Genomic DNA, 26,298 nt, shown 5'->3' on the forward strand with positions numbered 1-26,298 from the left:
GATAAAACTGTGCACCTTGTGCTACGAGTAGACCAAATCCAGAGATTAGCTAAAATCAGAGCAAATAGATGTCTCTAGAGATATAATTGTGAGGATTCATATTTCTTCTCAAATAAATATTTCTGAAAAAAGGGTAGACTTCTAGCTACCTGATACGTTGAAAGAATTTAGGGTCTTCAATTATTTTTCAAAGGAGGCTTAAAATGAAGAGGAAAAAAAAGTGTATGCAGATGATTTAACATTATAAATAAAGGAGAAGAGTCCATGTAATTTATGTTGTCCCCCTCATTTTCCTAGGACCTTTATGATTTACTTGAACCTTATTAGATTATTAGGCTTAACATTGTTTTCTGTATTACAAATAACTTGTTTCAATTTATAATAACATAAAACACCCATTCAAGAGTTATAAAAATTTAGACAAAAAATAAATAAAAAAAATTACTCATATAAATCTTAATAAAATACAATTTTATTGATAGGGTATTTAAACAGTAAATTATATTATTATATTAGCCTGTATGACAAGTAAGCATATTCAATAATTCTGACTGTGCACTGCATTAATCTTTTCTAGGATATTGCACAAAGCAAGTAACTTAGTTTCATCAGGTTCCATTACAATTCTGATTGTTTAATCTAAATTTTAAATATATTATTTTGCAAGATGTCAAACACTGAACATAGGTGATTATCTCCAATTGGTTTGCTATTAAAATAACAAAATGTATGCTTATGTGATAAATTAATTTCTTTCATGGTGGTGAGAGACCAACTCCTGGCCACTAGGAGGAGGCAAAGATATCTAACATTTCACAACCTTTTATTCCTTGTCACCTCTCATGTATCCCAGTTTAACATATAGCTGAGAAAAGGAGAAACACAAAGAAATAAGAAAGGACAAGCAGGGTGCATACTAAAACTGTAGCCAAATATATAAAAATATAAAAGTGCAGGTCTTATGGACTCTCACCACCATGAAAGAAATTAATTTATCAGGTAAGCATACATTTTGTTTTCTGGTGGGAGTCAATGAGCCATTAATCCTGGGATCTAATACCCAAGCTGTGGAGTTCACAGTGGGTGGGGTTTTGTTTTCTGGTGAGAGTCCATGAGCCATTAATCCTGGGATCTAATACCCAAGCTGTGGAGTTCACGGTAAGTGGGACAAAAATCAAGGCAGGCACCTATTTACCAGCCACTAAGACTGTAGAAGTTTCCTGTGAACAACTATCCCAAAAGAAAAGTTAGTAAAGACAACCAAGTTGTAACAGTAGTCTCATTTTTAAAAAGGCGGAATTAACCTAGTAGAAAACAATTTCAAAATTTTTGGAAGAAAATGTCCTGCTTCCCATAAAGCTATATTACATAGCATCAACAATCCAAGATAAATTATTTTTAAAATATTATGTAGGACGAGAACAAATGAAATGCTCTTTAAAAATTGAAATGGGAAAAAGAAAGTGAGTAACAATGACCTGAATGCAAAAAATAATATAGAGGAAATAACTTATCCTAATAGAACATAAGATATGGAATCTCACAAAAAACAAACCAGACACTGTGCTGGTGAATACAGTATATTGCAAAAAAGAAACAATCACTTTCAAAATAAGCAGAATGTTTAAACTATTCATAGATTCAAAAGATGAGAAAAATTTAAAACCAATAAGGTTCTCAGTAAGAGAAAATGTCTTAACTATTAGACTTACTTTGACTAGATCTAGAACAAAGATCAGAATGTCAGAAACCTTATAAGAAACTTGCAGATTATTTTGTAAAATTGAAAAATTCCTGAAAATCCTAAGAATTACTTGTAAAACATTGTTTATCACAGCAGGGTAGAAAAATAAAATTCAAAACTGGCGATAAAATTAATTGTTACAGGCTGCCTTGCCTGAAGAAAAGTCTCAACTATCATCAAAAACCTATGAATCAATAGTTCAATCTGGGCCATTAAATTGAAAAGCCTAATAAAAAAGAAAAAAATTAAAAATATTGACTAAGTGGTAAAGACCAAAAAGGAAAAACTGAAAATTCAGTTTAGGACTGCATAACCAGTCCTGCGTGATCAAGCTGAAGCAATCCGAATTACTGATTAGAAAAAGTGCTAGATGGTAACTATGAGTGGTATAGCAGATGAAGAAATAAAAATGAAATGTAGACCAAATAGATGTAGAAACCTACAGAAACAGATTAAATAACTTTGGTTTTGACACAGTATCTGGAATCGAGAGGATTAAACAAAGACCATAGAGGTCTAAAAGTGAAACAGAGTCATGGATACACAAACTGGTATATAACACTTTGAAGGAGAAACCCTTCTCTCAGATGAAGCAATCATCCACACAAAATTAATTCCTAGTATGTAAAACTTAGAAGGATACAGAACTCAGTTCAAGTCAACTTTAAGTGACTTCCATTATTGATAAGGAAACTAAAGAATCCTCTGTGCCACAGCAGTGATCTTGACCGACTTGAAAAAAACAAGTCTGAGAAGAAAGAAGATTGCACAAAGTGCGAAGATAAAGGTAACTGGTGTCAGTAGAATTTTTTTTCCAAAAAGACTATTTAAAAACCCTTCCTGAAAATTGGAATAGAGAATAAATAACTAGAACAAAGACTGTTTTAAAGAGGAGTCCAAAACGATTACTAAGAAAACAGACTTGTGAACCCTGTACTAAGAGAATAGCAAGCTAAGCTGATATAGAACTAGCAAAGTGACATCAAATGGTGAAACAACTCACCCAAGACTTCATACATAGAACAAATAATGGAAGAAAGAACAAGCTGTTTGAACTTGGATCTGCATTGATCCATAAGAGAAGTTGAATGCTACAGTCAACAAAGTCCCTCAGAAATAAAAATTATAACTGAGAAATAATTTTCTGAAAATTGATTCTCCTATTGGGAGATGATTGATGAAACAGCTAGTGTAGCTGAGAAACATGCTGCAACTGTTTTAAAACATAGCTTTAGATACTTAGGGTTGTTGTTGCACCCTCAGTTTTTATTGTTGAGATTTTATTAAAGTTTTAGATCACTGTACTGGAATCCTGAGTTTGTTATGTCCTGAGCTACAACAAGTAGCCACAAAGAGGAGCATTATCCTGTTCCAGGGGCCAGTGAGCTGGGACACTGAGATACCCTAGTCTGTTTCACTCAGCACAATTGGGTGCTACCACCTTTGTGAGTATGGTTCTTCTATAAGAATTGTGTATTCCATTCATGACATCACAGAGTTACACTAGGAGGCACCCACTTTTTGTTATCTTTTGTTCACAGAATTCAGTTTGGAGGAGATATTATAAGGAGCAGCCAGCACCAGAGAGAGATTCAACACACGCAGCATTTTTGGATCCACTCATTTTGGGACTGAACCCATGGACTGTGACAACATACAGATAAGGATAATATTCTTGACTTGTCAATTGCATTTTTCATTGTACATGTCATTGCTTAATATAACATTGCAATATCAATCATTTGTTTGCGTCCCCTAATGTGGAAACTAAGTATAGTCGCCACAGAAGCAGCTTGTTTAATCCAAAAGATACTAGACTTCCAAGCAGCTCTGGAAAAATCTAGAGTTTGTGAAAAAGGAGAAAAGGAAATCCTTACTGAGTAAAAACAGAAATAAAGTCTATGAAAAAGATCATGTCTGCTGACCATGAAAGGAGCTACAGAGCTCTTCTGGGTGGACTGCAGAGGTCATAACTTAGCATTAAAATGAATAATCACTGAATCACTATACCAAATAAGAAATGTACTGAGTTTAGAAGATTCAAAAGATCTTCAACAACATAAACATCTGAAATTAAATCAGACAGACAGATATTCATAACAAAGTAAAATGAATAGACTGCAATGACCTCAGCTATGCTGAACCTAAGGAAAGAAAACACATTTTTAACCATAGGGTCCATAGAATTATCTATCCTCAATGAGAATAATAAATCATATGGTAAAGCAGTAATTTTCATATCTACCTTAGAAAAAATTCCCCAAAGCTCTAAAACAGAAGCTAACAAAGGGAACGTCTGATAGAAATAAAAAAGCCATGTGAGCTAAAAAAATATATGAGAGTGCAAAGAAAAAAAAAAAAAAAAAAGGAAAAGGATACAAATCTTCAATATAAATAAATACTAGACTAATATAATAAGTAACCTACACATGTAGAAATGTCTGTATATGAGATATGTGTCCCCTGGCTATGATGTCCCTCAAAATTGGTGTACCTACTAATAGCCTATGGGCAATGTAATGTCTGCACTTACCTTAGATGTGCCTATTCAACTATGCTTACAGCTGCAGAAAAGACAGCTACCAGTAGAGAGCCCATCCAGTACGGTGTCAGCAACAGCAGAGGATATCACAAAGAATAGAACAGCAAGCCATTGCCATCAAGAGGAGGCTAAGAGACAAGACAAGTCCCTGAGACAACAGTGGCAGACTAATCCAACAGGAGGGACCATTCCCCTCAACATCTGTGGTAGGCTAGTGATAAATTCCCAAAGGAGAACTTACATTCATTGCCTAAATACTCTAATGTTCTCCCCTACGTAAATACAGGGTTGCTGAGGGGAAGAAAGAGTCTCACATAGGTCTCAGATAGTAGAGAGATGAGAGGGATTAAAAGCTTGTGGAATGTTGGGTATATTTGCCTCCACCTAGCAGCCAGGAGTTAAATAGCAGGAGTAATGGCTCATGGACTCTCACCACCTTATGAAAGAAATACAGATTTTGCAATTCACCCTAGAGGTAAACCATCTCCAGTGTAATACACATTTTAAATTCAAATGCAATAATACGGCATTACTGTGGATTTAACATTATCATAGCAGCACCTACTGCTGAATCAACATCCTTTCCATAAAGTACAGGAAATGGAAATACTTTCTCCACTTCTTGTTTTAACACATCATTCCTGGCAAGTGCACTCCCACTACCTATAATCCTCTTAACACCAGATTCCTCTAGTCGCTGAGAAGGTAACATAGAATGCAAGTTTTCGATGATTCCATGACACAGTGCTCTGGTTACATGACCCAATGAAAGGTGAGCAGCTGAGATGTTTGTCACAGAAGCCAGGCTCTCAGGTATATGTCTCTCACCAAACAATGTGGGATGCACTGTAAGACTGGTTTCTTTTTGGGACAAAGCCGCTTTAATAACCTTGGAATATATACTGAATTCAGAAACATCATCAATTCCTGCAAAACAAAACAAAAGTCAAATGCATGTTAAATATACCTTAATTTAAGTTAACACATTCAAGACACAAAACAATACACAATTTTATAGAGCATATATCATTAAATGGTATATAAAATGCACATCAAACTGGTTCTATATACCTACTAGATTATTTCAATTAAATATCAGCCCTTCACCAAATTGCTGGAGGGGATCCTCCACACATATGGTGAAGCTGCCCTAAGCTTACATTATGGAATTTTGAGTTTTAATACCTTAACCAGATTAGGTATCCACATACCAAAAACTCCAGCAACTGCACTCTTACACATAGGTATACACTCTCTACCCAAACACCAAAGCTATCTCTGCATCTACCTGCTGACAGCAACTAAGCTATCAATTGCTAGGGCTTGGAAAAGAGAAGCTCCCCCGAACTGGACCTCGGTCCTAGACATAATAGCTTTTATTAACTAAATGGAAAGGAACATCTTCTTCACCTTGGGTAATATTGACTTGTTCGAACTCATATGGTCAGAATGGGAGGTTAAATATAAACCTAACTGGCTCCCTATAGTTGTGTTGTAACCACATACCATTCTTACTCAATAAAATATTTTACTCACATACCAGGAACCTAACTACCCCTCCCATCTCCCTTTCTCTCGCACCCTAACCTGTTTACCTATTTTTCGCTCCCTTCTACTTTTTATGCACTTTGTTTATCATTTATGGTAACTTACGCCATCATACGTGCCCCACTTTGTGATAACCGTGTCAACACCAATAATGTTACTTTGAAATATCTACTACTATATATCTGGTACTACTCAATGTTCGGTATACTACCTTGTTTATATTCTCAAATTATTAAGTCAACAGTATTTGTTGTTAATTGATACTTAATAAAGCTTTGAAAAAAAAAAAAAGGTATATCAAACATTATGATATTGTTACTCCAGTAGCAAATATATAGCTTTCCCTAACTGGCCTCAGCAGAAGAGATAACTGATCTTAAACCTAGGGAACATGATGAAACACATTGCTTTATGGAGATTAAGCTGTACACTTATTTCTTCAATATTTAAACAAGTAATATCATTTAAACAATCTGCATATTATTCTCAGACTTAACTATGCTTTGAAAACATCATTATATATACCATGTATATACTATACTATATATACGCTAAAACATAACCCGTAAAAGGGATAGTAAATGTGTAACAGAAGACCATGATATTCTAGTATTTAAAGGGACATGATATATAAGTAAATAGTACATGTTGTCAGGCATTCCTTAGGAAATGCAAAACAATAAAATAAGAGAACCTTATATAAGTGTAGATTCTACTGCAGATGGGAAGCTTAACGTTCCCATACAGTTCTCCTTCTAAATGCCTAAGCTTAATTTCTGTAAATAAATTATTTATCAAGCTTTAAACATAATTTATGCAATTAACATAATCTGGGGAAAAAAAGAAAAGTAAAGAAAAAAATCATCAGTAACACCAGCTTTTAAAACTGTTTTCATATGAATAGGACATCTCATAAAATCTGGGGTTGCTGATAAAATTTAAAATGTTAGGATTACTAACTTGCAAAAGATTCCATTATTTATTAGAGCTCAACAAACCCAGGAGCCTAGAAGCCACTAATTCCTGGAATTTTACTTCTGGCTCCTTAATTTCTGGGTCATTGTCCATATATCTTTATACAAATACCCCTGTCTGCCTGCTATAAATATGCCTGGCTCTTACATTTTAAACAGATTTGTTGACCCCAGTTATTTAGTTTCAATTTGTTCCACTTATTTGGGTCATCCCGCCGCTTAACTGGGACAGTGGCGCACCGGAGTGATCATAGAGATGACAGAGAAGATGATTGAGATCACAGAGGTCAAGGGTGTGCAGCAGCCGGTAACTTATTGTGACGTCTCGCTGTAGAGTGCTGCTGTAATAATTGTATTCTGATTCTGATCTGTCACTTTCAGAAAAACAATTTTATTAACAAAGTAAAAAGTCAGCCTCCTAACACAAGCCATCTTCAGCTGGAAGAGATAACTATGGTGCCAAAAATCTACAATTTCCCAACTGCTAAAACAACAAGAAAAACTAAGAGGAGTGAACATTACACAAGGGTTTAAAAAACAAAGCAAAAAGAATAACAAAAAAAAGGAAATTTATGCTTACATGATAAATTTATTTCTTTTACAATATACAGAGTCCACGGTTTTCATCCTTTACTTGTGGGATATAATCCTCCTGCTAACAGGAAGTGGCAAAGAGCTCCACAGCAGAGCTGCTATATAGCTCCTCCCTTAACTCCTCCCCCCAGTCATTCCACCGAAGGTATAGGAAGAGAAAGGGAAAAACTAACAAGGTGCAGAGGTGACTGAAGTTTATAAAAAAATAAATCCTGTCCTAAATGACAGGGTGGGCCGTGGACTCGGTATATCGTAAGAGAAATCAATTTATCAAGTAAGCATAAATTTCCTTTTCTTGTACAAGATATACCGAGTCCACGGTTTTCATCCTCTACTTGTGGGATACCAATACCAAAGCTTTAGGACACGGATGAAAGGGAGGGACAAGACAGGAACCTAAACGGAAGGCACCACTGCTTGAAGTACCTTTCTCCCAAAAATCTCCTCAGAAGAAGCAAAAGTATCAAATTTTACATGTATGAAGGGAGGACCAAGTCGCAGCCTTACAAATCTGTTCAACAGAAGCATCGTTTTTAAAAGCCCATTTGGAAGCCACAGCTCTAGTGGAATGAGCCGTAATCTTTTCAGGAGGCTGCTGTCCAGCAGTCTCATATGCCAGGCGGATGATGCTTTTCAGCCAAAAAGAGAGAGAGGTAGCCGTAGCTTTTTGACCCCTACGTTTCCCGGAATAAACAACAAATAGGGAAGATGTTTGACGGAAATCCTTGGTCGCTTGTAAATACAATTTTAAAGAACGTACCACGTCCAAGTTATGCAACAGACGTTCCTTCTTAGAGGAAGGATTAGGACACAAGGAAGGAACCACAATTTCCTGATTAATATTCTTGTTTGAAACAACCTTAGGAAGAAATCCAGGTTTAGTCCGCAAAACCACCTTATCAGAATGGAATATAAGATAAGGGGAATCACATTGCAATGCAGAAAGCTCAGAAACTCTTCGAGCTGAAGAGATGGCTACTAAAAACAAAACTTTCCAAGATAACAGCTTAATATCTATGGCAGAGCTTTCCAAACTTTTCATATTGGTGACACACTTATTAGACCTACATCATTTTGCGACACAGTAATTCAGTTGTACTAGCAAACAGAAGGTTAAACAAACTTGTTTGAGATACAGAAATATACATAAATTATATAAAAACAAAATGTATTTACAAGTAACAGTATGTATGTGCAAGAATTAAAAAAAAGTTTAAAAAACACCAATAGCTACTTACTATTTTAATGGGATGTATGAGGTTGATGGGATGAACACAGTTTCTGAATATTTGGTGGAATATTAGATAAGAACACTCGCATTTCATCATCAAGCAGCTGTCCCACTCACTGACTACACATGCAGTCACCAGACGATTGAGGAGACTACACGTGCAGTCAGGAGCCAATGTGCCATCAAAGCCGCCAATGGGAATAGTTTCAGTTCCTGCTGAGCTACACCAATAGGTTAAGATGATCTGTTACCAACTAGGTATCAATCATGTGTCAACCATGTGATAGGCGTAGCAGGCAGGCAGAAAGTCGGAAACCCCCAAAAAATTGAAAGAAAAATTAAATGTCAAAAAAATTTGTGCTGAAGCAGGGACACACCTACACACTGCCGCCGACACACTAATGTGTCACGACACACAGTTTGGAAAGCACTGATCTATGGAATGCATGGGTTCAAACATAAGCCCTTGAAGAACATTAAGAACTAAATTCAAACTCCATGGCGGAGCAATTGGTTTAAACACAGGCTTAATTCTGATTAAAGCCTGACAAAATGCCTGAACATCTGGGACATCTGCCAGACGCTTGTGAAGCAAAATTGACAAAGCAGAAATTTGTCCCTTCAAGGAACTAGCTGATAATCCCTTCTCCAATCCTTCTTGGAGAAAAGACAAAATCCTAGGAATCCTAATCTTACCCCATGAGTACCCTTGGATTCGCACCAATAAAGATATTTACGCCATATCTTATGGTAAATTTTTCTAGTGACCGGCTTGCGAGCCTGAATCAAGGTATCAATGACCGGCTCAGAGAAACCCCGCTTAGATAAAATCAAGCGTTCAATCTCCAAGCAGTCAGCTGCAGAGAAGTTAAATTTGGATGTTGGAGCGGACCTTAAATGAGAAGGTCCTTTCTCAATGGCAGTCTCCACGGTGGCAGAGACGACATGTCCACTAGATCTGCATACCAGGTGCTGCGTGGCCACGCAGGCGCTATTAGAATTATTGAAGCCCTCTCCTGTTTGATTCTGCAATCACACGAGGAAGGAGAGGAAATGGTGGAAAAACATAAGCCAGGTTGAACGACCAAGGTACTGCTAGAGCATCTATCAGTACAGCCTGGGGATCCCTTGACCTGGACCCGTAACGTGGAAGTTTGGCATTCTGTCGAGATGCCATCAGATCCAATTCCGGTGTGCCCCATTGATGAATCAAGGCTGCAAACATCTCCGGATGGAGTTCCCACTCCCCCGGATGAAAAGTCTGACGACTTAGAAAATCCGCTTCCCAGTTCTCTACTCCTGGCATATAGATCGCAGACAGATGGCAAGAGTGAGTCTCCGCCCATCGGATTATTTTTGATACTTCTATCATCGCTAGAGAACTCCTTGTTCCCCCCTGATGATTGATATATGCCACAGTCGTGATATTGTCCGACTGGAATCTTATGAATTTGGCCGAAGCCAACTGAGGCCACGCCAGTAGCGCATTGAATATCGCTCTAAATTCCAGAATATTGATTGGCAATTGAGACTCCACCCTGAGAGAGTCCACACACCCTGAGCCTTCAGGGAATTCCAGACTGCACCCCAGCCCAAGAGGCTGGCGTCTGTCGTTACTATTACCCAAGATGGCCTGCGGAAGCGCATCCCTTGGGACAGATGGTCCTGTGACAACCAGCACCGAAGAGAGTCTCTGGTCTCTTGGTCCAGATTTATCTAAGGAGATAAATTTGCATAATCCCTTTTCCACTGACTGAGCATGCACAGTTGTAGTGGTCTGAGATGGAAGCGAGCAAACGGGATGATATCCATTGCTGCTACCATTAGTCCGATGACTTCCATACACTGAGCTACTGATGGCCGATGGATGGACTGCAGAGCCTGGCAAGTATTTAGAATCTTTGATTTTCTGACTTCTGTCAGAAATATTTTCATGTTTACCGAGTCTATCAGAGTTCCCAGGAATGGAACTCTTGTCTGTGGAACTAGAGAACTCTTTTCTACATTCACTTTCCAACCGTGAGTTCTTAGAAATGACAACACTATGTCCGTGTGAGATTTGGACAGATGATAAGTTGAAGCCTGGATCAAGATATCGTCCAGATAGGGCGCCACCGCTATGCCTCGTGGTCTGAGAACCGCTAGAAGAGACCCCAGAACCTTTGTGAAGATCCTGGGAGCCGTGGCCAACCCAAAGGGAACTGATAATGTTTGTCCAGAAATGCAAATCGCAGGAATTGATGATGATCCTTGTGGATAGGAATGTGAAGATATGCATCCTTCAGGTCCACCGTGGTCATGTATTGACCCTCCTGGATCATTGGCAAAACTGTACGAATGGTCTCCATCTTAAACGATGGGACTCTGAGAAACTTGTTTAGACATTTGAGATCTAAAATTGGTCTGAAGGTTCCCTCTTTTTTGGGAACCACGAATAGATTTGAATAGAACCCCTGCCCCTGTTCCAGATCTGTAACTGGACAAATTACACCCATGGTGTAGAGGTATTTTACACAGCATACGAACGCCTTTCTTTTTGTCTGGTCTACAGACAATCGTGAAAGATGAAATCTCCCCCTTGGGAGAAAATCCTTTAATTCCAACTGGTACCCCTGGGTCACAATTTCCAATGCCCAGGGATCCTTTACATCCCTTGCCTAAGCCTGAGCAAAGAATGAGAGTCTGCCCCCTACTAGATCCGGTCCTGGATCGGGGGCTGCCCCTTCATGCTGTCTTGGTAGCAGCAGCGGGCTTTTTGGCTTGTTTACCTTTATTCCAGGCCTGGTTAGGTCTCCAGACCGACTTGGATTGAGCAAAGTTCCCTTCCTGCTTAGTGGAGGAAGAGGAAGCAGAGGATACTTCTTTAAAATTTCGAAAGGAACGAAAAATATTTTGTTTACCCCTCATCTTGAGGGACTTGTCCTGAGGTAAGGCGTGACCCTTACCTCCAGTAATGTCAGAGATTATTTCCTTCAGCTCAGGCCCGAATAGGGTCTTACCCTTGAAGGGAATAGATAAAAGCTTAGATTTAGACGATACGTCAGCCGACCATGACTTTAGCCATAACGCTCTGCGCGCCATAATGGCAAAGCCTGCGTTTTTCGCTGCTAATTTTGCAATTTGAAAAGCAGCATCAGTCATAAATGAATTGGCTAACTTAAGAGCCTTAATTCTGTCTAAAATGTCCTCTAAAGGTGTCTCTACCTTCAGAGACTCTTCCAGGGAGTCAAACCAAAAGGCAGCTGCAGTAGTTACTGGAACCATGCAAGCTATAGGCTGTAAGAGAAAACCCTGGTGAACAAATAGTTTCTTTAGAAGGCCCTCTAATTTTTTATCCATAGGGTCTTTAAAAGCACAACCGTCCTCAATGGGTATAGTTGTACGCTTAGCTAGAGTAGATATAGCTCCCTCCACCTTAGGGACCAATTGCCAGAAGTCCCGCATGGTGTCAGATATAGGAAACATTTTCTTAAAGTTAGGAGGGGGAGAAAACGGTATACCTGGTCTATCCCATTCCCTCTTAACAATTTCCGAAATTCTCTTAGGAACCGGAAAAAAGTACGTGTAAGTAGGTACTTCTAAATATCTGTCCATTTTACTCAATTTTTCTGGGGGAATTGTGATAGGGTCACAATCATTCAGAGTTGCAAAAACCTCCCAGAGCAACATGCGGAGGTGTTATAATTTGAATTTAAAAGGCATGACATCCGAATCTGTCTGAGGTAATGCATTTCCTGACTCTGAAAGTTCTCCCTCAGACATAAAATCCCTAACCCCCAAATCAGAGCATTGTGAGGGTGCATCGGAAAAAGCCACTAAGGCATCAGAGGGTTCAGTATTTACATTAATATCTGACCTATGACGTTTACCCTGCAAACCTGGCAGTTTAGATAATACCTCTGTAAGGGTAGTAGACATAACTGCAGCCATATCTTGCAAAGTAAAAGAAGTAGACGCACTAGAAGTACTTGGCGTCGCTTGCGTGGGCGTTAAAGGTTGTGACACTTGGGGAGAATTAGATGGCATGTTCTGATTCTCTTCAGGTGAACACAGAGGTATAGTGCTAATAGCTAAAAGAGAACTAGGCCACTCTAAAACAGTCACCCCAGGACTGTCACGAAAAAGACAAAAGTTAGGAGAAAAAAGAGGGCGCTAAAAGCTAAGTTCCCACCACACTTGGTCAAATAACAGGAAATGCAAATACAAAAATGTAATAAATACCTTTACTCACAGTAAAATACAATGAATTACAACAGTACACATTAAAATATGAATAATAAGATAGAAGGGACGTCTCCCTTTAAAAATTGGATTACCACCTTAAAAAATGTGAAAAAAGGGAAAATATTTGTTAAAATGTTTGAGCGTATAAAAAGATGCAGCAAAATTGTTACAATGTTAATATCGATCTTGAGTGAAATCTTCACAGTCTTTGTAACAGAGTTTCTTATGGTAGCTGATCGAAAAAATGTTACAGTTCATTCCATTTTTGTATTTGCATTTCCTGTTATTTGACCAAGTTTGGTGGGAACTTAGCTTTTAGTGCCCTCTTTTTTCTCCTAACTGATTCTCTTCAGACTGAGAACCATCCTGAGGCATACTTTCCTTGCTTAAAATATGATCTTTACAGTGTAAGGCCCTTTCAGTACAAGAAGGACACAATGTAAGAGGGGGTTCTACCATGGCGTCTAAACACATAGAACACTGACTTCCCATGTCAGACATGTTGTACAGACTAGTAATAAAAGCACAACTCGTTCCCAATCTTTATTATATGTGAAAAAACTATTCAGCAAAAAAACGGGTACTGCACCTTTAAGAATAAAAAGTGAACACCGTTTTTGCAAAGTCCTTAAAACGTTATACAAAATGAGTAATTTTGATGATATTTGAGCCTAATGTACAATCGGATATTGCACCACAAGTAATAGGAGAGTTAAATCTTAATTTGAGTAAGTTTAGGTAGTAAAAACGTTCTGCAGACAAATTACACTAACTTGATTCTGCACCTCGCCACAGCTCTGCTGTGGCGCCTACCTGACCCCAAGACCTGCTAAAACAATCCGGTCCCACTCCAAAACACAGCCTCACAGTCTGGTCCCGACCGGAGCTAATGGCTGCTGTACTCTCCAGAAATTAACTGCGCACTGAGGCGCAAAATTAGGCCCCGCCCATCATGTCTGATGAATCAACCATCTTAAGAAAACCGCATGGGAAGCGTCTTAAACAAGAAAAAACAAATGTACACACTGCTTTTTTTTTCTGCAATGACCATGCCATGTGAACCCTCAGATAAAAATAAATTCAGCCTCAATAAGCCCCATATTCGTTAACATTAGGCGTTTCCTAGGCTGCCCCAGTGTCTAAAACCACATAGCCCTTAAGTATCCCATGTTACCTCTAGAATGGGATAATTATACCCAGGTTACTACAGTACCACCCTTCTTTTAATAAGGAATACTGTTCACCCTTTCCCCGCATGGGGAATATGTCAGTCAAATTCTGATATATCAGGTCTCCTCAGAATGTAAACCACTGCACATACCTTAATACTGCTTGCAGCAATAAACGTTCCCCCATACTGAAGATTTCTCCTGTACTTCCTCAGCAAATCTTGTTGGAACCAACATAGATCTTAGTTACAACTGCTAAGATCATCAGACTCACGGCATGATTCTTCTGCTCTGTCATGCCTGAGGAAAAACAGTATTCTCCGGTACCATTTAAAATAAAAAATTCTTGATTGAAGAAAAACTAAAACTATCATTTTATCCCCACATAAACTTTACCCTTCCTATTGCTAGCATAGGCAAATAGAATGACTGGGGGGAGGAGTTAAGGGAGGAGCTATATAGCAGTTCTGCTGTGGAGCTCTTTGCCACTTCCTGTTAGCAGGAGGATTATATCCCACAAGTAAAGGATGAAAACCGTGGACTTGTAAAAGAAAAACACATCTCATTAACGAAACAGGGAAGGCAAAGATCCTGATGTTGAGGATACTTTAAATCAATGGTTTTCTATGGTAAGAACAAGAGGTGTTTGTGTAAATGATTCTACGCTCGGTTGTAGTCTATAGAGAACGCGTCTTGTTAAACTTTTTTCATTGCAAGAACCCTTGTGTACATTTTTCTTTGGCAAGCATTATTATTTATGTTCATTCGCACTTACATTATATAGTACCTGTACTATAAATAACTGCTTTAGCTAAAATGTTTTAAATAAAGGTTTCTACCATAATAACAAATACAGTGTGTATAGTTTTTCATTCATTTAATATTTATTTCATTTTATATCTTATCTATGTTCCATAGACTTAAAACACACACACATATTGCTTTGATGCTGCCAGGGTCAAAAACAATTATTGTCAATAATACTCATAAACTTAGCTTCAAAATTGGTTAATTTTAAATTCAATGGTTTGTTATACAATAGGGCTTTTTCAATACATTAAAGGGATTGGAAAGTTAAAATTAAACATACATGTAATTTGTCTCACGTCATTGGATCACCAAATGTTTTCAGCTAGCTCCCAGTGCATTACTGCTCTGGAGGTGACCATAACTATGTGTTTAACCCTTTTTAGAGGCTAAGCACACAGTTACATAAAAGCAAAGTGCAATAATAAAATGCTCTAACATAATAAAGCATTTTTCTTTTTTTATTTTCACTTTTATCTCTTGAAAAATGAGTGAATAAATAATATATACTCTGTCACAGTTGCCAACAGTCCAGTTTTTGCCGGGACAGTCCCGGAATTTGGGACCCTGTCCCTGCCATTTAAATGTCCCTGCACTCTTCCTCATGTTAATTAAAAAAATAAAATAAAAAAAAAACCAACATGGTTTTGCTGCAATTCTGAGTTCCGCCAGCAGGTGTCACTGTCAATGTGAAGAAGCATAGCAGGAAACTGAATGGTAGCTGCAGCCTGCATTAAGATGATAACTTTACGGATTCTGATTCAGCTCTAACACATGCATCACACAGATGATCTTGTGGTAAGCCTGATAGAGAATGAATCAATTACTACGGAAACCTAATGTGAAATAGCTGGTAGGATCTGTTTGTGCAGGGTTTAGCAGCTGTAGTGAGGTGAGTGAATAACTGTTATGGTTGAAATCAGTTAGTTTAGAGCAGGGGTCGCCAACCTTTCGGACCTCATGGACCACTAAACTCACAATTTTGACCACTAACATAATTTTTTTTTTTAAAAAGGTACAAACCCTCCATGTGTGTGTATGTCTGTATATATATATATTATATACACACACACACATATACATAAACACATAACTAGTATAACCGTAGCTAACATTACATTATGTATATATTTACACATTTTTAAGAATTATTTTTTGGGATTAACTAACTGAATGACAGAACTGAGAGAATACTTCCAAATGACAGATGTAGGGTGAGTGCCAACGTTTGAGCTGGAAACAGAGGCAGAAAGTGGGAGAAAAAAAGAATTATGTTGAAAAGGACCACAAGACTTCCAAGTTACCTCCCCAGTTAGGAATTATTCAAAGCTACTTATGATCATAGACAGACATTGGAGTCATAAATTAAGTTTATATCAGAAAGCTCTCAATATGGATGTGAGCTAACCACAACTGATGTTACTGGCAATTACTATAATACTGGGACATGGCTGATCTGCTGGATGGCAATTACTGGAATTCGGGACAATTATTAGAATGAAAAATAATTAATATTTAATTAAAAAAAAGAAGAAGATGGAGGGGAGGAAGACAAACAGTGATGTAAGTCCATCTGAAGGAATTAGGGAAACTAATACAAAGAGACAGGTATAGGGGAGAAAATAAATGAAATAAGAATTTTTTTTTTTTAAAGATTTTCTTTTTTATATACTTTAATTCCACTATTTCAAGCCAAGACTATAGCAACCTCTGCTGGCTTTAGAATGGAAGCATCTTCCTCTGAGCAGCACGCCGGGTGGGAGGAGTTAAGTAGAGCTGCAACAACTAATCAATATAATCGATAATAATCGATTATGAAAATAGTTTTCAACGAATCTCATAATAGATTAGTTGGTCTATGGTTAGTTGGTTTGCACACAGCACCAGCTGCTTCACTCCGATGAACTCCTGAACGTTGTATTGTATTTTATGGTTATGTTCTTAGCCTAAAGGACATCTACAGACATTTTACTTTTCACTTTTTCCGGACATTATAAGTTTCTTTTTAAGTTTACAACTACTCCTGGCTTATGTGGAACTCAAAAATAAAATAGGAGTCATCATTCGGACTGTTTAAATTAAATCAGGTTATTTGGGACTATGCTTTGCATGATATCGTGCTGAATGTATTATTTACACTAAGCACTAGATTGATGGGAGTTATTTGAATTGATGTGCACTATTATCTGTTGGCACAATTATTAGCGGATCGCTTGCTATTGCTGATGATATGTACTGTATAAACGTGTAAGGCTTTGTCCTGTATAGCACTTTTTTTTTTTTTTTAGAATTTTTAACAAAAAAAGTTATTTGTACCAGATTCAACCTTTATAAGTATATATTTGTTATTTTAAGAGCAGACTAGATATTTTTTTCTCCTAACCTTAAAGCTGGTTATTTACATTTGCATATAAATATGTTTATGTTAGAATGAAGTCCAGGCTTATTTTATTGAGAGGCCCCTTATCAAGGAGGAAAACACTTTGCATTGGTTGAGCTAAATATTCAACCTTGGCAAAACCCTACTTTTACATCTCAGGCACCTCAACACCATCTGAGTGCTCTGCTGCAGGCAAAATAGCTTGCAAAAAGAGAGCCAGCCTCAGCCAGGAGCATGTGTTCATGTTGACATTTTTGCATTTCATTGCAAAAATTCCTGAAAGAATGAATAACAGAAAGTTGTATACAGTGATGGTCTACCTCTTACTAGTTCTACCCATTTTCAAAATTGGACAAACGGTTGTGTTAATGTAACGTTTTAGTTTGAAGTTTTATATTTGTAACACTCAGTATGTGGATTTTATTTTAAATATAGGATTTTTTTTTTTTTTTAAATCCGATTAGTCGATTAATCAAAAAAATAATCAACCGAATAATCGATTATGAAAACAATCGTTAGTTGCCGCCCTAGAGTTAAGAATACAATCTAGCTACGCAAGTTGCGCAGTGCTATGCAACGTGCGTAGGGAGATTGTAATTTAACTCCTCCTCCGTCGGTTTTCACTGATCTCCAGCCAGGCACTGTAGGGAGTTGCGGTGAGACGGGGGTGACACCATCAGAGGATATTAATTCCTGCTTGATGGTGTCATGGACCACCAACATCTTCTTGTGGACCACCAGTTGTCCATGGACCACTGGATGGCGACCGCTGGTTTAGAGGACAGTGAGAATATCTGATCTTTGGGGGTTTATCAGTATTGCACTATTGTGTACTGCCCACTCCCTTTGTCACAGTTGTTTGATCACAGTGCTGCAAACTGTGTGACATTTCAGTAGTTAGCTCTCTGAAAGCAGATCTGCATAGGTTAGTTAAGTAGTTTTGTATTCATGTTTCATGATCTTAAATGTCCTTCCTGTTTCCTTTAATTTATCTAAATTGCACAAGGTTCACAGTTTAATCAGCCAAATCCTTTGTTTCAATGTCATTATAAATGTGATAAAGTGGGAATCTTTCTGCAGCGCTGTCTACCTTTAATTTTAAAGTAAAATAAGATATATACAGGTCTATTGAAATCTTGGAACTTAAAAATTCCTTTTCCAAAAGAATAAATCAGGTGTAAAGTGATAATGGTCAAAATCTAAACTTCTTTCTGTTAATAGAGAAATTAATCTTTTGATCAGCAACAACTATAATAGTGATCTACTAAGTAGCACTAAAAATATAGAAACCTGGCGCAAGTCTCCTACTGGCTATAGTGCATATTTCCTCATTTGTATGTGTGTGCGTGTATATATATATATATATATATATATATATATTCTGCACTATAATAAATAGGCATGGCTAAATTATGCTAATTATGTGGGTTTGGCAAAGTGGACGGAGCTTTAGGGCAAGGGGTGTGGTAAAAATTTTCATGCAGGTAATTGATAGCTGGAAAGTGTCCCTGGAATTTTTTTTTTCAAATGTTGGCAACTATGCTCTGTTAGAGCAATTTAAAATGTGGCACAAGAAACATAACCCTTTACTAATCAGAACAAAATATAACTTACTCCATCCAACAGCTCCACCTAGTGGCAATACAGCTTCATTACAGCTGTATTTATCAGAGTTCTATTTTTATTTTTATTTATTTATTTTTCATTACTTTGTATTGCTTGCAGAGATTAAAATGAAGTATCTTTTTACTTACAGCAGGATGTCTAAAATTGATTTCACCTCCCTATTTTTAAATAATAATAAAATAACATTATAAAAGAAAAAGGGAAAAAAAAGAACAAACATATCCACTAAACAAAAAAAAATAAAAAAAAATAAACACAGGTGATTAACCTTTTGGCTGTAAGGAGCAATTCATACCTGTCCCCTCCTCTTTTTAGAGAGGCATTAAGATCTTCTGGGTAACATCTTAATACTGATACATTATGTCTCTGTTCTAGAAAATGCCAGACTACAGAATCCCATCCTCAAATGCCTTATATGACAATCATGTAACGCAATCCATTCTTTTAGTACATGCTCAGTTTTGCATATGCTGCCCTGAGAGCCAATTAATCAGAACAGATTAATGATCAGTTCAGAGTTCTGATTAAGCTTCCTTTCTTACTGTCAGCAAAGGTAACACACAAAAGTCACTGTGTCAGGCAACAGAGAGATCAGGTTCCACTTAGATTATGCCTTCTGAGCACATAAAGCAATTAGTAGCAGGATGTGGTTAGTGTGTGCAGTATAAACAGACAATAAGAGGTTACACTGGTCAACAGTCCTGGATTATAGCACAGCAGACAACCCCAAGTAAGAACAGACTTCCAATATACACTTAGATAGAAAAATAGAGCAAAGCAGAGAATGTCTACAACTTTACGTATTACCAGTTCCAGTAGTTGCTGTCATACAGAGCAGGGTGTTTAGGGGAAGCGTAGAGTAGGTTGCGTGGAGCAGGGAGCGTGAGAGGGACACTGCCAGTGCTGCAGAGGAGACACGCTAACAGAGAACCTGTGAGAGCGGCAGCAGCCGTTGAAGTGAGTAGGAAGCCGGGCGTGACGTCATACGCCGAGAGCAGAGCAGCCAAAGCACCCAAACACAGTTGATCCGGCTGAGAGGAGCAGGTAAACTCACAGAAACAAATTAGCTTGGCAAGGAGCTGTAGGGAGCCAATCTTTGAAGTAAGCAGAGAATGCAATTAATGCCACAAGTAGAAATTCCAGCGTAGGAGCAGGAAACAGGCAAGGTGTCTTCAGAGGAGACTCAGGATATACTATGCAGAGGGGATTCAGTACAAGACTGAGAAAGAGTGTACATATGTAGCACTCAACAAGCCTGTATTCTAAGATAATCACATAAGTAATAGCAATAATAAATGGCAGAACGTGAATATGTAGGTATGTAAGTCTGGTTCAAGTCGTATAAAACTTAACTTTTATTGATAAAAAAAGGGAAACACACATCCCTAAATGTTAAAAAGACAGTGGCGGCTGATCTGGAAAATGATGATAATAAAGTCAATAGAAAGATCTACCTATTTGTCAGAATAGATCTGACATATATGAATAAATGGGCTCCTGTCACTCTGTGGTGAGTTGTCTTAATTCTGAAATAAATATGAGTACTGTGGTGGAAAAAATTTCCAACCTGGGATAGAATCAGTATTGACAAATTCGTTTTTAAGTGGTTGGTGCAACGATTAGTATGTGCTAGCCAGGATATTGTATCCCCACCTAAAGTAATGTCAAAATGACAGGTCCAAGTTCAAGTATGTTATTATTTAAATTAATAAGTCCCCCTGTCAGGGAATAATATATCAAAGCCGATGGTTTATAAATCTATAGTCAGTATGCTTCACACACCCCTGATATTAGACAGGAAGACAAATAAATACTGAGTGTTGCAGGACCACATAGGCAGGGAATTATATCACTACTGTCACCCTAGGATAATGATCTTCCATAGGATTATGAAATAAGGTAATAAATATACAGCATTCTAATATATTATTTAACAACCAATATCTAGGTGTAGTGTCAATACTCTGAGGATATGTATCCCACTGCAATACCGTAGTGGTACTGTTTCTGGTTTTAAGAAAAAATAGATTAGTTCATATGTAAGGATAGTCAGTGTGATTCACTTTAGTAACTTGAATAACATCCGGTTTCCAAATTAATTAGAAACCCCACATTCAGTGATAGTAAGCTGTTCTACACTGTAAATGTGACTGAAGAGTCACGACTATATATATCAATATTACATAGGATATGCATGATCCATTTTTAAAACTCAAGTATCGTGACTGATACTCAGTATTTAGCACAAAATTTGTTATAAGTTTATAAATAAATCACTAATTATAGTGGTATCCGGAATCCGGACAGATACCGTAACATTAAAGTGTCAATTACCACTAGAAAACGCCACTCAGAGTGAGACTGGCCGGATTTAAGTTATATAGTCAAAGGTAGAACAATCAACCACTATTATAATGGCAAGTCATCAGTATCGTAACTATTGTTATTAAGTTAAATAGGCAGCGATTATATACTAATATTTAAGCAACCAGTAAGCCGGGACTGCAGTTAATAAAAAACACACACACGCTAAGAGACGCTAAGTCCCTGCATACACCGAGCCACAGAGGGCCTTAAGCAGATCTGGAGGGCAAGACAAGCGGAAGATAGCTTGTAACGTCTCTGGTCTGTAAGGAATATCCTCATGGATATGGAATCTTTTATAGTACCCAGGAATTCCAACTTGTTACTGGGAAGAAAATTCTTTTCTAAAGTTTATCTTCCATCCATGAGATCGAAGAAGAGATAGAAGAGCTTTCGAATGGTCTTCTGCTAGGCGACAGGATTGTGCTTGAACCAGAATATCATCCATGTATGGCGCTACTGCTATACCTCTGGTTCTGGCCACTGCAAACAGAGCCCCTAGAACCTTCATAAAAACTCTTGGAGCAGTAGCTAGACCAAACGGAAGTGCAATAAACTGGAAGTGCTGGTCCAGGAATGCAAACCTTAGGAACTTGAAGTGTTCCTTGTGTATTGGAACGTGAAGGTAGGCATCCTTCAGATCTATTGTGGTCATGAACTGTCCTTCCTGAACTAAGGGAAGGATGGACCTTATCATCTCCATCTTGAACGAGGGGACAGATAGGAATTTGTTTAAGCACTTTAGGTCTAGAATCCATGGGACTTGCAAGACCCCAAACAAAACTTCTGAAAAGAGTGAGTGACAGTCTGCCCCCTACAAGATCCAGAGCCTGATCCGGGGGCCTCCCCTTCATGCTGACTTTGTCTCAGCGAACTTCTTATTCTGCTTGGATTCATTCCAGGACTGAGCCGGCTTCCAAGTCCCCTTGGATTGCTCAGGCTTTGCAGAGGATTGTGTTGAAAATGGCGGCGCTGTGTCACCTCCAGGGAACCAAGCTGCCCACGTCCTCTGAGTCAACCGTGTTGCTTTTGCCTCCAAAATAAAAGAGCTCACAATAGTGTAGCAGATTTCAGACAATGTGGTAGGTGCACAAACTGGTCATACTCAAGATTGCAGTTTAAATAAGCCTTTTATTAAAATCATCACAAAGGTGTCTTCAGGTGCAGCTTCAGGTTTTATTTAAAATACAGCTTAACGCGTTTTAGCTAAAAGAAGCCTTTATCAAGAGAATAAAGTTAAAACAATTTCTGGAACAAATGGTTTGGAAGAACCAGGGCTGGCAGCGAGTACCTGAGGGGAAGTGCTAACATTGCTTCATACTTTATTCTTTCTAATACGCTTTCCGGAGGGTTGCTGACATTGCGAATTATCTGAACGAAAGGAACGAAAATTAGGACCTTGTCCCTTAGATTTGTTCTTTTTATCCTGCAGTAAAAAGGCACCTTTGCCTCCAGTAACTGTGGAGATAATTGAGTCCAGGCCTGGACCAAATAGAATCTTTCCCTTAAATGGGAGGGAAAGAAGTCTTGACTTCGAAGTCATGTCCGCAGACCAGGACTTCAGCCAGAGTGCCCTACGGGCTTGAACAGAAAAACCTGAAGCCTTGGCATTCAGGCAGATAATCTGCATATTTGCATCACAAATGAAAGAATTAGCCACCCTTAAGGCCTTAATTCTTTCTTGGATCACGTCAAGGGGACCCTCCACCTTTATCAACTCAGATAAGGAGTCGCAACAGCTGCTGCCAGTTGAAACAAATATCCCGTATGTTGAAACATCTTTCTTAACAGAGTTTCTATTTTTTTATCCATGGGTTCTTTAAACTACGAACTATCCTCAAGCGGGATAGTAGTGCGTTTAGCAAGCATGGAGATAGCGCCATCCACCTTGGGGATGGAAACCCACAACTTCAATTGAGAGTCCGGAGCAATTTTTTAAAGGAAGAAGGAGGGGAAAAGAAAAACCAATTTTTTCCCATTCATTTTTAATAATGTTCACCATCTTTATGGGAACCGGGAAAGCCTGTGGTACAACCCTGTCCTTGTAGACCTTATCTAATTTAGGAACCAAAGGTTCCTCAGGCAATTTAGGCTCTGGAACCTCTAACATAGCCAAAACTGCCTTTAGCAGAAAATGTAAATGTTCAATCAAGTAAATGTTCTGTTTAGCAGAAAACGTAAATGTTCAATGTTCAAAACGTAAATGTATCAGAGGCGTCTTCATCATCGGATAATCTTGTATCAGATAAATCCAATAAGTTAGTAGATGGAGGATAGAAATATTTAACCTTTCGCTTGCGCTTAGCAGGGTGAGGTAAAGCACTAAAGGCCGCCGACACTGCCATTTGTAACTGCTCAGTAAAGTCTGGCGGGAAAAGGGCCCCTCCAGATGGAGGATTAGGAGTGCTACGGGAAGCAGCATGTGTATTAGATGACTGTAGGGTGCGCACCTCACGGGACGGAGACTCCTCAGAGGTGGACAGCTCAGTGGTATCAAACATATTCACTTTCTTTGAAATGATTGCTTTATCAAGGCATGTGGAACATAATTGAGCAGGCGGGTATACCGCGGCCCCCTCACAATATAGACAGGTATTAGACTTAGGTAAAGAGGGAGTACCCTCTAACGCATAAGAATCCTCCATTGCTTGCGCTTATAAAGCAGACTATTGAATAATAAGATAAAACATTTTTCACAAAAAATAAATGCCAAAACAAGGGGTCATAAACTAAAAAGTTAGAGGGTAGCAGATTCAGGAGAAATTTGAGGAAGCATTTTTTTTTTACAGAAAGGGTGGTGGATTCATGGAATAAACTTCCATTTGAGGTGGTAAACACAAAGACTGTAAAGGAATTTAAAAATGCCTGGGACATGCATAAGGCTATCCTAAGGAAAAAGTAAAATGTAATATGGGTAGACTTGATGGGCCTTTTTGGTTCTTATCTACCGTCAAATTCAAAATTCTAAAACAGCACTTTTATACCCCCAATGGCTGGGGCACTCACCACCTCCTATGACCACGGCCAAACAGAGAAACCGCTTCTTTTCCGTTAAACCGCACAGTCAGGAAAGAGGAAATCAGTGTAACCACACCCGGTCACATGGTGCACAATGCAGAACCGCCGCTGCTAATAGGAAAAAAGCGCGCCAAGCCTGTATGTTCCAACATCTGCCTGAGCCTCATCTCGCACATGTCGCAGCATAATCATAACAAAGTAAAATTTTGTGATTAGCCCCCCCTTTTTAATAATCCCCCTCTGGAGATATTAACCCTTGATTCCATACAGATAAAAGGAGCCACACTGTGACCCTGTCTTCTTGCGTTATATTTGTATAAAAAAAATGAAATGATCTTACCGGAATCTATGCCGTGGAACAGAAACACAGCCTTTCAAGTTTGACAGTCTTGTAGCATCGCTCCTGACAGGGACTTGAGTGATGGAAGCAGGCAGTGAAACTCGTCAACACTTATTGCTTAGGAGCTGTTAATACGAGTCTGGATGGGTTCGCAGAAAGACTCTCCCTGCATCTCCAGACTAACATTCGTCAATGCTCTCACTGAGAGACTGATAAGACTATTTAAAACTCCAGTCCCTAGAAGGTAGAATACTGATCCTAGTGGGTTTTTGCTATGGTAATCCTGTCACATTAGCACATTTTTATGCCCCAAATAAACCTACTCCCTTTATCTTTAAATCACTTATCAATATCCTCCTGGACAGCGCTAAAGGTCCAATTATTTTGGGGGAAGATTTTAATTTCCGAATGAATCCAACACTAGATACCTCTACTGGGAAATCATATCTCCGTAACAGTCAACTGAAAAATAATTGTGCAACTTTACAATCCCTCACCCTATTTGATGCTTGGAGGACAGTACATACAACACGTAAAGATTATACATTCTTTTCTCATCTGCAACATTCATATTCCAGGTTATATTACATACTCTGCAATCAAACATTACTGACAAATCTCATGGTTATTTCTACTTTCAAATGGTCTTCTAGATCACGGAACACATTTAATTGGAGACTTAATGAGTCTATTCTCACTAACCATGAAACAGTAGATGATAGGGCTGTTGAAAATAATCGTATTGGCGATGCATTGCGATGTGGCATGAAACGATTCTGCATCGATGCAGTGAAGCGCGCAAATCGATTCACGTTACCCACGTGACCCCGCCTCCAGGACAAGTAAGAGAAAGTGCGCGGTACAGCGTTTGACGTCACCCCAATAAAGCAACGGGGCTGCTAATGGGTGGTCTCTGGAAGTGCCGAATGCAGTAGGAGGACTGGTGCCGTGAGAGTGATGATGGTGATGACGATTCAGAGTACACACGGCGGGCTCATTTTTATTTTGTGGGAGACGGAGGAGACCTATGGTGAGAACTGAGAAACTTAGTAAAGTTAAACATTAATAGTAGTTAACCAAAACGTCGTACATTTTGCCTACTGATAGAAAGAGCCCAGGAATAATAAGGGGTACAATACTACAATTACTAAAATATAAAATGAGTCCTTTACAGGTTCTAGGTTTTCACAAGTTTTATATCCAAGTCATATATACCAGATACTTTAGTTATTAGTTACTGAGGCTGCCACACCACCACGTATCTATATATTATCTACCATCTTCACACAGTGAAATTAAATCACAGGCCCCTCTAGATGTTTTTCACATGGATGGTCTGCGGCCCCTCTACAATCTAGATGTTTTTCACATGGATGCCTGGTCTGCAAATATTGAAAATAATATACACTATATATATATATATATATATATATATATATATTACATACAAGAGAAACAATATCGAAAGAAATTCAGCGCTACATTTCTTTCGATATTGATTCTCTTGTATGTAATTTTTTAAACAGTGCACTGAATCGTATATTCATGCTGCTCTATACTCACACCCATCAAGTCTAAAGAGTTTGCAGGGAACATTTTTATCCCACATTTTTCATACTTCTTAGACAGGCACAGAAATCTACCTACAATAACTATAACAGGTACTACAGTAGGTTACATTGCTTATTTTTGGTGGTAAGACTGAGTGCTGGTAACACCTCTTGATATATATATATA

The 26,298-nt window shown here is 38.3% G+C and overlaps 1 protein-coding gene across 1 annotated transcript in view; it reads right to left on the reverse strand.

Moving 5' to 3' along the window:
* Window positions 1-450: 450 nt before the first annotated feature.
* SHPK (sedoheptulokinase) overlaps window positions 451-26,298 on the reverse strand; it is a 151,869-nt gene continuing 126,021 nt past the window's right edge. The window contains exon 7 of the mRNA XM_053706096.1: window positions 451-5,213. Within this exon, the coding sequence (XP_053562071.1) occupies window positions 4,816-5,213 (398 nt within the window). The 3' untranslated portion in view covers window positions 451-4,815. The remainder of the gene's footprint in view (window positions 5,214-26,298) is intronic.

Source organism: Bombina bombina, chromosome 3, assembly GCF_027579735.1.
Source record: "Bombina bombina isolate aBomBom1 chromosome 3, aBomBom1.pri, whole genome shotgun sequence".
Taxonomy (NCBI): Eukaryota; Metazoa; Chordata; class Amphibia; order Anura; family Bombinatoridae; genus Bombina; species Bombina bombina.